Source organism: Helicoverpa zea, chromosome 15, assembly GCF_022581195.2.
Source record: "Helicoverpa zea isolate HzStark_Cry1AcR chromosome 15, ilHelZeax1.1, whole genome shotgun sequence".
Classification (NCBI taxonomy): domain Eukaryota; kingdom Metazoa; phylum Arthropoda; class Insecta; order Lepidoptera; family Noctuidae; genus Helicoverpa; species Helicoverpa zea.
The window spans coordinates 2,478,539-2,492,657 of record NC_061466.1 but is presented as its reverse complement, the minus strand read 5'-3'; the positions used below and the strand labels follow the sequence as shown (position 1 = coordinate 2,492,657).

The 14,119-nt window shown below is 37.5% G+C and overlaps 1 protein-coding gene and 2 long non-coding RNA genes across 7 annotated transcripts; 2 read left to right on the top strand and 1 right to left on the bottom strand.

Moving 5' to 3' along the window:
- Positions 1 to 80: 80 nt before the first annotated feature.
- LOC124637006 (protein TsetseEP-like) lies at positions 81 to 4,695 on the top strand. 4 transcript variants are annotated; one of them, XM_047173310.1, is made up of 2 exons: positions 81 to 625; positions 3,322 to 4,695. In XM_047173310.1, the coding sequence occupies exons 1-2, from the start codon at positions 143 to 145 to the stop codon at positions 4,156 to 4,158; spliced, it is 1,320 nt and encodes a 439-aa protein (XP_047029266.1). In that variant the 5' UTR covers positions 81 to 142; the 3' UTR covers positions 4,159 to 4,695. The 4 variants fall into 4 exon arrangements, with proteins under 4 accessions (XP_047029266.1, XP_047029267.1, XP_047029268.1 ...); XM_047173311.1 differs by lacking the exon at positions 81 to 625 and adding an exon at positions 1,709 to 2,246; XM_047173312.1 differs by lacking the exon at positions 81 to 625 and adding an exon at positions 2,824 to 2,977.
- Positions 4,696 to 10,507: 5,812 nt separating this feature from the next.
- On the top strand, positions 10,508 to 12,133 carry LOC124637163. 2 transcript variants are annotated; one of them, XR_006985186.1, is made up of 3 exons: positions 10,954 to 11,520; positions 11,613 to 11,752; positions 11,887 to 12,133. It is a non-coding gene; the product is annotated as an uncharacterized LOC124637163 (long non-coding RNA). The 2 variants fall into 2 exon arrangements; XR_006985185.1 differs by having other exon boundaries at positions 10,508 to 11,752.
- Positions 12,122 to 13,272, bottom strand: LOC124637164. Its single transcript, XR_006985187.1, has 3 exons — positions 12,973 to 13,272; positions 12,685 to 12,884; positions 12,122 to 12,408 (listed from the first exon to the last, which is right to left on the bottom strand). It is a non-coding gene; the product is annotated as an uncharacterized LOC124637164 (long non-coding RNA).
- Between the last annotated feature and the right edge of the window lie 847 nt (positions 13,273 to 14,119).

The window sequence follows — 14,119 nt, the reverse complement described above, 5'->3', positions numbered from 1 at the left end:
ATATCATTCTCGTTTACAAAGAATATTATCTTATCCAAGATAATCTTGTAAATAATTAAGATAGGTAGGTAGTTGTTAAAGCCTAATTCATAGAGATTTTGTATCTATTGGCACACATACACATGTTTGAAACACTTTTCTGATGCCAAACAATATTATTATGAGGCGAGAACATTTTATAATTATTACTTTAGTAGTGTCGCACGCTTTGTGTGAATCTTGCGTTAGATATGCATTTGAAAGCGATTTAGAGGAATCTTTTATGAACCCATGGTTTTGTGAAACAACGAATCATGTGCCATGGAAAATTGGTGCGTACGACTCTATTGGTTTGCCCAGTCCCGATGAGAAAAGCAGTACTACGTTTATTTCGCCGGCAGAAACTTTATCATGTGCTTCGTCATTCATGTTCCCCATGACCAATGGAGGTAGACTAGAAGTGCTCATTTATATGGACTCAGCTGTCACCTCTGACCAAATAACGGTGTTAGCGAACCAGTACGTGGAAAACGGTGCTGATACAACACTAGGAACCTCTTGGAACTCGCCTCAATCCGATGACTTTGTAAGCGGATGGCATAAATTAGTAGTGCCTCTGACCAGCGCGGGAACCTCTCTGTGCTACGTAAGTGCTATTTTAATAATTTAAATTTGAAAAAATGCTAACAGATTTTTTAAAATATAAATATTAGGTAAATGGAAAAATAACGGCGACATAGTTCCCATTGTGGAATGAAATTCTTGGAAAAGAGAAAATTGCCTTGCTGAGAAAATTCACATAAAATAAAAGTCATAGAGCGGCTGGTTAGGGCATGTAGGCAGGATAATACAATATCGAGCAATCTCAAAACGTCGAGATGAGACGTTTATTTTTTTATAATTTTGCTATGTTCGATTTTGTCAGAGAAAAGCGTGTAGTCTTAGTTCAAGAAAAACTTTCAAGTAGTTTAAAATATCGATGCGTTAAAGGTTACTTAGGTACCTACCTGGGCCCCGATTCTCCTAAGTTAATAATGTCAAAATCGAATAGAAATCGAATCGCAATATGATCGTAATAGCAGTTTTAACCATATCGGGCATTCTGCTACTAATAAAAGACCAATCGTATTCGATTGACATTTGATTGGTGTGCGATTGGTCTGCTATTTTGATGATTTTGGTCTATACGGTAGTTTGCTGTACAGTCATTTTGCAATCGTAAATCATTTGCAGACAAAATGATTCATTATTGAATGACAGAAAAGGATAAAAACGTTTATTTCAAAGAAAAAATAGCGGAATGCCACATACGCTTCAATAGTAATCGAGTCGGGATTGGATCTCAGTCGAATCGAGTCGAACGTCAATCGAAGGTCGCTTAAGTAAAATTAGGAGAATCGGGCCCCTGTACTTAACTGCAGAAACGATTTTTATCTTGACGGAGTATATGCAAGTCATTTTAATTCACATTTAATTGAAAATCGCAAGGATCTGTTTCAATTCTTTCCGACCTAGTTTATCTACTTATTTTTCACGTTTATATTTGTAGCAAAAATTAAAGAAAAATCAAATTCTCCCATGCGAATCCGGGGCGGCTAGCTAGTACTACCTACAGACAAATATGTAGAGCCGTCGTAAATTCCAGCAGAGCAGGAATAAAAAGATAAGATAGGTACCAGTTGAAAATGTCCGTATAATTAATATTATTATAATAAACGATATCTTATCCATATCCGTAATGAATAATTGAGTATCTTGACATAAGATTTGGTGACCATTCGCTGTAAGTGCTGAGTGTTGTGTAAGAAATGATAGACAAAGTTTTTATAATATTAGTTCTAGTGGCTTACGCCTTCAGTGATTTTTGTGTGAGATACAATTTTGAAGAAGACGATTTCTACGATGTATTTACTAATAGCAGAGGACAGTGTGACAACACGTTGTTCTGGCATATTGGACGATACGAAGATTTAACATTACCAGTACAAAATCCGCACAGTGCCTCTTTTATGACCCCTCGAACATCTATGAGTTGTGTATCTTCATTTGCGTTTCCCATGGTCCCCGGAGGTAGGATTGACATAAAGATTCATATGGAGGTTACGGACCACAACGACATGATTATGGTGTTCGCTAATGAAATAGATGAAGATACTGAAGATAAAGTAGTAGGTTTGATTTCGAATTCGCCTCAGGAGCCTGGTTTTCAGACCGAGTGGAGTACAATGACGATGACTGTATCTGGTTTAACTCCTTTTGAAGGATATGTGAGTATTATTAACATTTGCAGAGTTTAGCGCGCGTATCAATTAACTCTCTTCCCAAAATACCTACATAAGTAGCTAAAGAGTAACCATTTGTTCTACGGTGATAACTACGAGTTTTGCCACTAGGTAATCCATAGTGCCTGCGTTCAACGGTGTTATTAAACTGGCTATTTAGTGATGAATTAATGATTGAGTACATTAGGCCTCATTTACGGAGACGCGGGGCGTCGCGCGTTGCGTTGAGCGGTGGGGCCCGCACTGAATTCAAATATTTGGCGTTGCATATATGTGCGTTTACTGAGAAGCGATTTTAGACGCGTTTGTTTGATTTAGGGCGTTTTTTGCGGCCGAGCCCGCGGATAGCACCGACGTATCCCACGCAGCAAATTCTTGATGAAGCTATGTCCGAGGCGGAATCTAAACTAGTCGATTTGATCGAGGCGAGCGTTCGCCGCCGCTATACCCGCCGCGTGCTTCGCTACACGCTAGCTAGAGGATTCGCCGCGGGCGCCGCGGCGGGCACCGCCACGCTTCCCGTCTCGCTTCTCTATGAACATGGTCGTATATCGCTATAAGTTTGTGTTTATGTGTGCGATGATGCGTGCCGCTTCACGCGCCGCCCCACCGTAAACAAAAAAAACGTCCGATGCGCCGCGGGACGCCACGCCACAACCAACGCGAGACGCCCCGCGTCTCCGTAAATGAGGCCTAACACCGATCGCATTAGCTAGGTATTTACTAGGAATTTACATTCGGTATACTTACCTCTGTTTTTCTGGGCATTGCACCATAGCTAATAAATATGTGACCTAATTTTAATAAAATCGACTACAGTTAGATCTCGCCAAAAACTTCAAGCCATCATTTCGAGAGCTAACTTTTAAATTATGTTGTTTGAAACTATGTAAGTATATTAAAATGTTTTGTATAGACAGGTACCTACATGATAAATTTCCGACTGATACACCCACATTGCCATTTTGGAGGTCATCTGGAGGACATCTTTGGTTTAGCCACTCAGACAAGTTAACAAAACCTAGTAGATTAGAATTAACCTCTATTTCCTTTGTTACAGGTATCCATCATGGGCATGGCGCATGAAGATTCAATTGTATTAGTGGATTCATTCCGCTACATACCTCCAGATATGGATGAGAGTTTATGTCCTTTTTATGATGATGTACCTGAACCTGAACCTGAGCCTGAACCTAAACCTGAGCCTGAACCTGAACCAGAGCCTGAACCTGAACCTGAGCCTGAACCAGAACCTGAGCCTGAACCTGAACCCGAGCCTGAACCTGAGCCTGAACCTGAACCTGAACCTGATCCTGAACCAGAGCCTGAACCTGAGCCTGAACCAGAACCTGAACCTGAACCAGAGCCTGAACCTGAACCTGAGCCTGAACCTGAACCTGAACCAGAGCCTGAACCTGAGCCTGAACCTGAGCCTGAACCTGAGCCTGAACCTGAGCCTGAGCCTGAACCTGAACCAGAACCTGAACCAGAACCTGAACCTGAGCCTGAACCTGAGCCTGAGCCTGAGCCTGAACCTGAACCAGAGCCTGAACCTGAGCCTGAACCTGAGCCCACAAAATCGACATCTACAACAACGACAACAGAAAAGACTACATCGACCACAGAACAGACCACAACAACAACAGAAGCTACCACCGAAAACCCAGATAATAGCCCGGTGCAAAATGGTTTTTGGAACCCGTTTACCATAGCCATGGTGGCTGCGCTTAGTCTCATAGTAGCTGGTATTATATGTTACCTGTTTTACGAATGCGGACGAAGACGAGCCAAACCTATTGTTATTATTGACGATGTCACTTACGAAGACCTACCCGCCACTTTCAAAGTACCAAGAGTTAAAAATATAATCACAGAACCAAAATTCACTCTTCCCTAATCCACTAAAATTATGGGAATCGGTTTTAAAACTTGTCTATTCCATAAACTTTCCTACAAAGTACCTGAGTTTTAGCGAATTAAGTTTTTGTCGACATTGACATAGATGTAAGTTATGCAGAATTAGGAAAAAAGGTAACTACCTACTTACCTAACTTTCACGAAGCAGCCCGGAGTCTGGATTTCGGGAAGTTGGCGGTATTACACCACCGATGCCTAGGACCTAAAGCCGGTATCCCCGAACGCTACTTGGTACATTTTTGTAGTCGTTGTAATAATTCTACGTCAGAGGCCGTCAGTCGGAATTGAGAAAACTCTGACACCAGGGCTTTTTAGGAATTAAAAACATCAGCTCACTCGCTAAGAAGCATCAGCAGTCACTCGACAAGAAGAAGAAGGCCTACCTGCAAGAGTATGGAGTAATTAATTGGTCTGAAGCGGCAGCTCATTGATATAATTTAAGGACATAATTGCTGCAGCCATATTATCCAGAAAACAATCTCACTCTTGTAAAAATATAAGCAAATTCTACAGACAACCATTGTTTTTTTGCTAAGTGTTTAATTCTACATTAGAAAGTAGATACCTACACTGCAAAGGCAGTATCCTATCCCTCCAGTCCTTTTATTTCCATCATCCATCCTTTCCACTTCCATCAAATAAATTTTTACACACATTTTTTAATAATTACATACAGTTGTCATGATCTTTTCTAATAATCATGAGGAAATCGCAGTGGGAGGCTATGCACATGCAAAAAAATTACTTCTTCCATCGCGAGGTGACACAGCGCTCCGAGGTGTCTCGTGTCACGTGGTCCCGGACTGTTGAGAGTTGGTATAATTCTGAGCCCGCACGTACCTACAAGTGGATGAGTAAAATATACGAAGCTGAAGGTATATCAATATCCTCCTCCCGTCTAAGGGATGATTTATATTAGGCTGGGCCGTGTCCGGGGCGTGCCATGTACGTGGCTCGTACGGGGCACGGATATGAAATGTTACATACATTTTGTATGAAGCAGTTTATATTACACAGTGCATGATCCGTGGCCCGTCCGGGCCACAAACCACGCTCGTCTTTAGAATTTCGTAAAAGCCCGGACACGGCCCGGCACCTATCATAGCACCGGCACCTATATATATATGTATATATTTGATAGGTTTGTAATTTGTAAATGTTTTATTTGTAGTTTGTAAATGTTTTATTTAAAATACCTACTTTGTTAGTTGATAATGGCAAATTTTTCAGTAAATTTAAACGAAGACCTAGACTCTGTATCAGTAGCACATTCTGCATCGGGTGATATTGAAGAATGCCATACCTTATTAAAAAACCCCAACTCAACTCTAAAAATTTTTAGCCAAAACATTCGAAGTATAAACTGTAATTTTGCCAACCTACAGACATTACTTGCGCGTTCCAAAATTGATTGGGATGTGGTAATTTTAACTGAATGCTGGCTAATGCGTAATCCTTACATACCTGAAATTGCGGGATATAAATCTCACCACACCCTTAACAATTTGACACAAAATGAAGGTGTAATTATTTACTATCAACAGGACAAACAAATTAGTATTGAAGAACCAGACATACAGGATGCAAACTGTCTTATAATTAAAACAAAAATTGATACGGCTATAGTTGCAATTTACCGCCCACCTAGTCATAAAAACATAGAAAACTTTTTGATCTCGCTTGATAGATGCCTAAATAACCTCACTAGTTTTAAGAATGTTGTTGTAATAGGAGATATTAATATTGATATCATAGACAATACCCCTGATACAAGATCTCTACACTACCTTAATTTAATAGCTTCGCACGGTATGCTGCCAGCTCACACCATCCCTACACATAACCGCACCTGTCTGGACCATGTTATGTTAAAGACTAAATTAGAGGCACACTGTTATGTCGCACAGACATATATTATTACAGATCATAACAGTGTTATTTTATTTATTGACAGAATACGACTACAAGGACAAGGCTCGAGAACTATAAAACGTGTTGATGAAGAAGGCCTAAACAGAGACCTAAAAAACCTAGAGTTTAATAATATTTACAGCATCACTGATGTTAATAAAGCTACAGATCTATTAATTGACTCCTTAAATCAGGCTATTGATAAAAATACTACAATACTAAAAACACCTAGACGGAAAACAATTTTAAAGCCTTGGATTACTCCCGGTCTTTTAAGATGCATGCGAAACCGAGACAAACTGTATCAAAAAGCGCTAAAGTATCCAGACAATAATATAATACAGGTTACATCAAGGAGATACAGAAATTTTTGTAATAATATTTTGAAAAAAGTCAAGAGGAATTACGAAAAAGATTCCATCAACAAGGCCGGTAAAAATACAAAAAAAATATGGGAAGCTATTAAAAATATAACGTTTACTAATAAAATTCGTCAATCACCAACAGAACTGATATCGGATAAGACACCTGCTGAGTCTATTAATAACGTAAACTCATTTTTTGCCAATATAGGCAAAAATCTTTCTGAAAAGCTACTTTCGAACCAAATCCAATATTCCACTCAACACCAAAACATTCAATTCGATTCCGCTTCTCATAAATCTCTCGTTCTCCTTCCGACGGACGAAGATGAAATTAAAACATTAATTACAAATTTGCGCAATGACTGTGCTGTAGGATTAGATAATATATCTGGGATCTTTCTCAAACGCTTTTCGGACATAGTTGTCCCACCTCTGACATATATTTGCAATCTTGCCTTCTCCACTGGAAAATTCCCACGAGCTTTTAAGAGATCAAGAATTGTACCTGTATATAAGAGCGGTGACAGACACTGTGTAAACAACTACAGACCCATATCTATACTTCCAACACTATCAAAAATCCTAGAAAGGTTAATAAACAATAGACTAGTCAATTTCTTAGAAAATAATAATCTTTTATCCTCGTCGCAATTTGGTTTTCGCTCAGGTAGATCTACTGCGGATGCGGTCCACGATCTAACTGATCATATAGTACATGGGCTTGACAATAAAAAGAAAATAATTGCTATCTATCTTGATCTAGCTAAAGCCTTTGATACAGTGTCTGTCCCAATCTTGTTAAATAAATTAGAAAAATTAGGAGTTAGAAGTCTACCACTACAATTGTTTTCAGATTACCTATCTGACAGGACTCAAAGCGTAAAAATAGATCACTGGCTTAGTAATGAACTACCAAATGAGTATGGAGTACCTCAAGGAAGTATTCTAGGACCCACATTATTTCTTGTCTATATCAATGACTTATGCAAAATCAACCTGCAAAATGGTAAAATTATTACTTTTGCAGATGATACGGCTTTATTATTCGACGGCGATTCATGGAATGAGGTTTATTCTCACGCACAGACCGGATTCAATTTAGTTTACAGATGGCTTTATGATAATCTCTTAACCTTAAATGTAGACAAAACAAAATATATGACTTATACATAAAGAAGTAATGAACAACCAAATCTAAACCTTTATGCACATTACTGTGACTTATATAGCTCATGTGCATGTCCTAAATTAACTAAAACCACTTGTATTAGATACCTTGGAGTTCTCATTGATGACCACCTGAATTTTCAACAACATATCGATGCACTTGTTAAAAGAATCCGCAAGCTAATTTTCATTTTCAAAACCATACGCCATATCTCAGATACAGCAGTTATCAAGTCAGTATATTATGCACTTTGTCAATCGCTACTTATCTATTGCATTACTTCTTGGGGTGGTACAAGCAAGTCTACACTCATAAACTTGGAACGTGCACAAAGAGCTGTATTAAAAGTCAGTTGTTTTCTACCCAGACTACATCCTACCTTTGAACTGTATCAACATTGCAAAGTTTTGACTGTTAGACAGCTCTTCATTCTAATGACAGTTCTCAAAAAACATTCTTTGACACACAATTCAATTAATAATTCCCAGAATAAAAGGATCCCCACTGTATGCACAATAAACAGGTACAACACCAGTTTCTCGCATATTTTTTTTGGTTTTCTTGGGACATTCCTTTACAATAAAATAAACCAAAAATTAAATATCGTTACCAACACTAAATTACAATGTAAGAAGAAGCTGACTAGTGACTACATGGCTTCAAAACTTAGATTATGATTCAACAGAAAAACTATTAAAACCTATAAACTAAGTTAAATCAGTAATTATTTACAAGTTTGTAAAAAAACCTCATTATAAGACAAGAACTATAGATACTCTAACCTAACTAATAAAAATTAGATATTAAACAAAAAAGAAATATTTAAAAACAAAACGTAAATTCGATATATAAAATAAAACTGATATTATCTAAATTATGAAACAAAAAAAAAACTACAAGATAAAAAAAAAAAAAAAAAAAAAAATATATACTCTACTAACTAGAAAACTTTCTAGGACTAATGATTCATCTGCCCTACCTATATTCTAATCTAGTCTTTAAGGCCAATTTTTAACTCTTGCAAGTAATTGAAAATTACATGATCTCAAAATGACTTCACTATTAATTAAGTTACTATATAATGTTACTATAAATTAGAAGTTCACCATATTTGTGTATGTAATTGTTCCCACAGAAAAGTGACTCTTAATATTAAGTTAATAAATGTGTGTTATTATTATTTATTCTTTGATAATGTGTATTTTTAAGTGGAAGAAACCATAATTATATGTTAAGTTTTGGGTTATATATCTAAATATTTATGTGCAATAATAAGTGCAGAGACTTATGTTTGTTAGCTTTTTCCTATTTTATTTTAAATTACTTGTGATACAGGCATTATGATAATAGAGATAGTTGTTTTTAGGATTTTTATTTGCCTCTCTCCTTACAAAATGTGCTGTATAACATTCAAAAGGATAAATGGTGATCTGTAACACAGGGGTAACCTTAAACAGACACCATTCTCTTACAAAAGCAACCTGTATTGTAATGTACTTAACACTGTAATTGAAGAGAAAATAAAGAATTTTTTATTATATTTATTTATAATTGGTATTTATTTATTTTCAAGCATATAATTTACATTTTTAAATATTAAATATAAAAATAAAAAACATTTAAAAATATAAAAAATAGGTTGCCACCGATATCGGGCACAGGGTCCAAGGTACCGGTGGTTAGGGTCCCAGAGACAGAAACCTCCTCACAATACGTGCCGTATCAAGGAGTACTGCCTTCTGAATCAGTCCCTTGATCCAGCCGCCCAACGAGAGCCTCCTGAGGTGTTCGTCGAGGCTCTTGGCTATTAAACCATTGGCCGTAACGACAATCGGCACAACAACAGCCGTGTCGACACTCCACATGGCGACAACCTCGTGCGCTAAGTCGAGATACTTTATTTGTTTCTCTTTCTCAGCTTTCACAAGGTTCTCGTCATGCGGAACGGCGACATCGACTATCATCGCGCGGCGCGCTGATCGATCTATCACCACAATATCAGGCTTATTAGCTACAATAGTCCTGTCAGTGATGATAGATCGATCCCAGTACAACGTGATATGGTCCTTTTCGAGAACTGGGTCGGGCGCATACTTGTAGTACGGTACCTCAAGGTCTACAAGGTTGTATTGCAGAGCAAGCTGCTGGTGGATAATCTTGGCCACTTGGTTATGTCTGTGCAAATATTCACCATTAGCCAAACGAGAACAACCAGATATAATATGTCTGATAGACTCACCCGGATGGTGACATGCCCGACATATGTCAACCGTCCCGTCTTTCACGATATATCTCCGGTAGTTATTCGTAAGGATAACTTCGTCCATAATTGCACATACAAACCCTTCGGTTTCTCCAAACAAGTCACCGAAGCGTAGCCAAGATACGGACGCATTGAAGTCTACATCGGGGCCATGAAGAGCCCCGAAGAAGCGTCCGTGTAGCTGTTTGCTCTGCCATACCTCCTTGCGATCATGGGTAGTTAGTACCACAGGTCTGCGCCAGTTCTCATTTGCCAACGATAGCGGGGTGAGTCCTTTGTCCACTGCTACCATATGTTAGATTATGAAAACATAGACGATTTTAATATTTAATAATAGTATCTGTCACATCGACTAATTCACGTGCACCTCACTAATTTTGTGATGGCAACACCGTAGGATGGTACGGATTTTTCCTTCTTCTTGTTCCGGCTACCGACGTTGAAGGTTGTCTCTCGTAAATTCTGAGCTTGGTGTAATCCGATAATACATAGTTTGCGAGTCCATTTTGGGTTTCTTTCAACAGTCAGAAGTGACAAAGTTTATCCACGTGCCTGATGCTGCAGTCTCCTGGACCCTGGATTTATAAGGTCAGATGTTGAAGCATTATCTTGTTACTACTCGGATATCTCAAGAACAAAGACGTGCGAACGTGCGAAGTGTTAATTACTTTACTAGAGTCGAGAGTTGGACATTATCAAGTGGAGATTGTATTAGCTGTTATTTCTTCGAACTACCCACATATAAGCTACGTAAAGTGATTTGGAATAGTTGGTGTTTTGAAAATTAAGACATTTAAATCATTATTCTGCTTACGTTTTATAGTAATTTGAACAATATAGATAGAAGTTTATTTATTTTTTATGTAAATTGCTACGTTTATTGTCTGGTGATTGTTGGTCTTTTTATTTGTTACAAATTGATGTGCATGTTTAAATTGTTGTGATCCTTTACTTGTTTGGTTATATATTTTGTTGTGCTTTGAATCATTTACACATTGCATTACTAGTGAGTACAATGGGAAGACCTGGCCGAAAGAGGCGCGATTCAGTCGAAGGTAGTAGTTACTCGAATTCAGGGGGTCTACTCTAATTCAACGAAAAACGAAGTTTCGTACGAAATTTCGCGAACTTCTTACCACGGTTCCATTTCGTTCCGAAATTTCGTACGAACGAAGATTGTTTGACGTTTATTGTCTATAAACCTACTCTAATTCGAAATGCTACGAACGAATATTTGATTTTGACAGACGAAACTTCGGAATTTTAACCTCAAATTCAACGAAACCAAAAGAGTTGTCGTTTGATTTTCGTATTAGTTTTCGTTTTGTGAATTTTGTATGAAAATTATTGGCAAAGGCTACAATAATGCTTTAAATCAAAGCAGATTTACGTGAAGATCGTGTAGACAGAAGAAGGAACCGGCAGTGCTTGCGCAATCAATTAAATATTAGCAAAATTCCCGACGTAGTGTTTGTAGGAAATCACACGACTCAGTCGGCAATTTTTCGAAGAGTTGAGCCAGGAATTCGTGCCTTTATTATCTCCAAACAACACATATTGTAATTGTTAGACCTTCTGGAGCATGAGGAACAATATTTTAATCGAAAATATTTTCATTCTCTTAACACCCAAGTTGTAAGTACCTATAAGAACTAAACATCAATGATTTAATTGAGGCATTGACTGTTGTTTATTATGATGCTGATCAATCCTTTATTATTTTGCAGATATGTGACAGTGATTGCTATACCCATAACAAATGTGAATGTGTCATTTGGTGGAGCAACACATGATGCTTATATTCGGAGAGAGTGTGATGTTAGAAGCCACTTGGAAGGTCTCCAGAATTAAACAGTTTATCTATTAGGTACGTTTGACTTTATTGCATTTTAAATATATTTATTCAAGTTGGGATAAAAGCGGTACCCCAAACTTTCCCATTTATATCATTATCATTAATTAAGTAGTAGTGTTATTCACATATTTTCATATTTATTTTAGGTGACTCTGGGTATGCTCTAAGGGAGCATATGATGACACCTATAGATAAAGCTCTTGAAGGCAGATACAACTTTGCAGAGCTTTGTTAGTGCACATTTTGGAAGGAATAGGTAGGACAAAGTTCTACTCGAGCACATCATAACATGTTCAACTAGAACTATATTAATTATCGATTTTAAGAATTTGACATGATATTATTACTTTTAATAAAAGAGAGTTTAATAAAAGAATAAAATATATGCTTAAAGTTTTATTTACTTTAACCCTGACATAACAAATTAATAACAAAGAAATACTAAACACAAATAACTAACAATACACTAACAAAATCTTAATTGCTATCCAGATATTCCTTTATTGTGTTATGTAGGGTTAGGACTGATGCCTGCCAATTCACGTCTTATGCCTGCAAGCTCTGCGGTTTTCACCGTCTCTATCTCTGTGCACGCTCCTCTTCTTATTGATACAATCTGCTTCTTACACGTGTGCTGGCAGATCGTCTCCTTGTACAGTGTTGAGAGGCTGCAAAACAACATTCCAATTCAAGTCAATAGCTCTGAACAACAGTGTAAACAAAATATGGCTAAGACACTTGAAAGGGTTAAGTAACAACAAAAAGTTCTCAACTTAACACTTGACCCATTTAATACCATATGCAAATAAAATAAAAAAGATACAATCATTATTCAATAGTATAAAGTTAATCTGTATTCTTTATGAAGAGTATTTCTTATAAATACACTCAAAAAAATGTTATCTATATTGTGTACAATTTATTTACAATAGTAAAATACTTACAAGGTGTGAAAGTCAGGCATTCTTGTGTCAATGGTGGTGGTACATAGGCAGCTATTACAGGTGGACTCTCAGGTTATCGTTGTGGCTGGGATCAACTATTCAACCTCCCGCGAGCTAAATCTCTATGTTCGTCCAGGAAATTGAGAACGGTTTCGATTTGTTGAGGAGTTGCCGAACCCCGTATATGGAGCCATTTTAAACTGAAACTATAAATGATTAGTATTAGAAAAGGCAATGGTGTTAGAGCGAAACCAAATGTTGCATTGGTATAATATGATATCTACTCACGAAGTTTTTAAATCCAAAACTTGTTGCGAACCAAAATACAGCAGACGTACGTAGAAGTCGGACTGTAGTAAAGTACGACATAATACTTCCTTAGGGAACTCGTACCTTGGTATAAAAGCACTTGGAAACATGATTTATTAAATACGACACTTGAGAAACACACTTCAGAAAACTTATCAAAGTATTCAAACAAAAAATCTTAAGTCGACATGTTATGATTAGATTGTATTATGCAGCTATTTTTGGTTGTCATACGTGATTACCCATTTTTGGCATGGAATAGTACTCTTCAAATTAGTTGGTTAGCCATGACTGTCAAAGGGCTTTTTATAGTGTCGAGTCGAAAGTAGTTGAAAATATATTTTTTGCCTGAAAGTTTAGATTGTTTGCATGAATCTTAGAAGAAATATGTAATGAATCACATTTATAATGTTACATGAATAAGTAAAGCTGAAAATTTTAATAATTTCAAGTTAAAGTAAAAACCGTAACTTAGTTTAGTCGACATCATAAAAGCCCCACACAATATTATAGATTCCATTCGTTCACGATAATTGTCTATGATTCCGAACTTCGTATGCGCATCCGAAAATGAAATAGAGTAGGGTCACTAACGAAACTTCGTTTGAATTTCGTTCGATATCGAAGTTTCGTTTCGTTGAATAAGAGTAGACCCCCAGATTCTACGTTTAGTGATACTGACGACAATGAACGTAGGTCACGTCGCAAGCGGAGACGGAGACGTAGGCGTGACGATAAGCATTCTCGTAACCGTAAAACTCACGGTAGAAAACACGCGCACTCTGAACGTCGTGAGCATAGGTCCCCTAGCAAAAACGTTAATCGGGAATTAACCCAAACTCCCCCGTTAATGTCTCAGAATCTAATAAATAGGTCAAATACCCCTGCCGCCGTAAGTTATCAACCTGAAACTGGTTTATTGGACAACAACCGCGATCAAAACTGTATCAATACTCCAAGTAGAAATTCTGCACCAGTACCTCCAAATTTCTGGGCACAAAACAACTTTCCAGTCTCGTTTAGTGTTGTTCCAGAATTTGACCCTAGTGACAATAGTCAGACAATCGAGAACTGGATAAACAAGGTTAATGAGTGTGCGCAAATTTACTCGTGGAATGACCGTCAA

What these genes read in the sequence shown, in the direction of transcription:
- LOC124637006 (XM_047173310.1), top strand. Translation starts at nt 143, where the DNA reads ATGCCAAACAATATTATTATGAGGCGAGAACATTTTATAATTATTACT. An exon ending in CGGGAACCTCTCTGTGCTAC is followed by an intron (nt 626 to 3,321) that starts GTAAGTGCTATT and finishes CCTTTGTTACAG; the next exon opens with GTATCCATCATGGGCATGGC.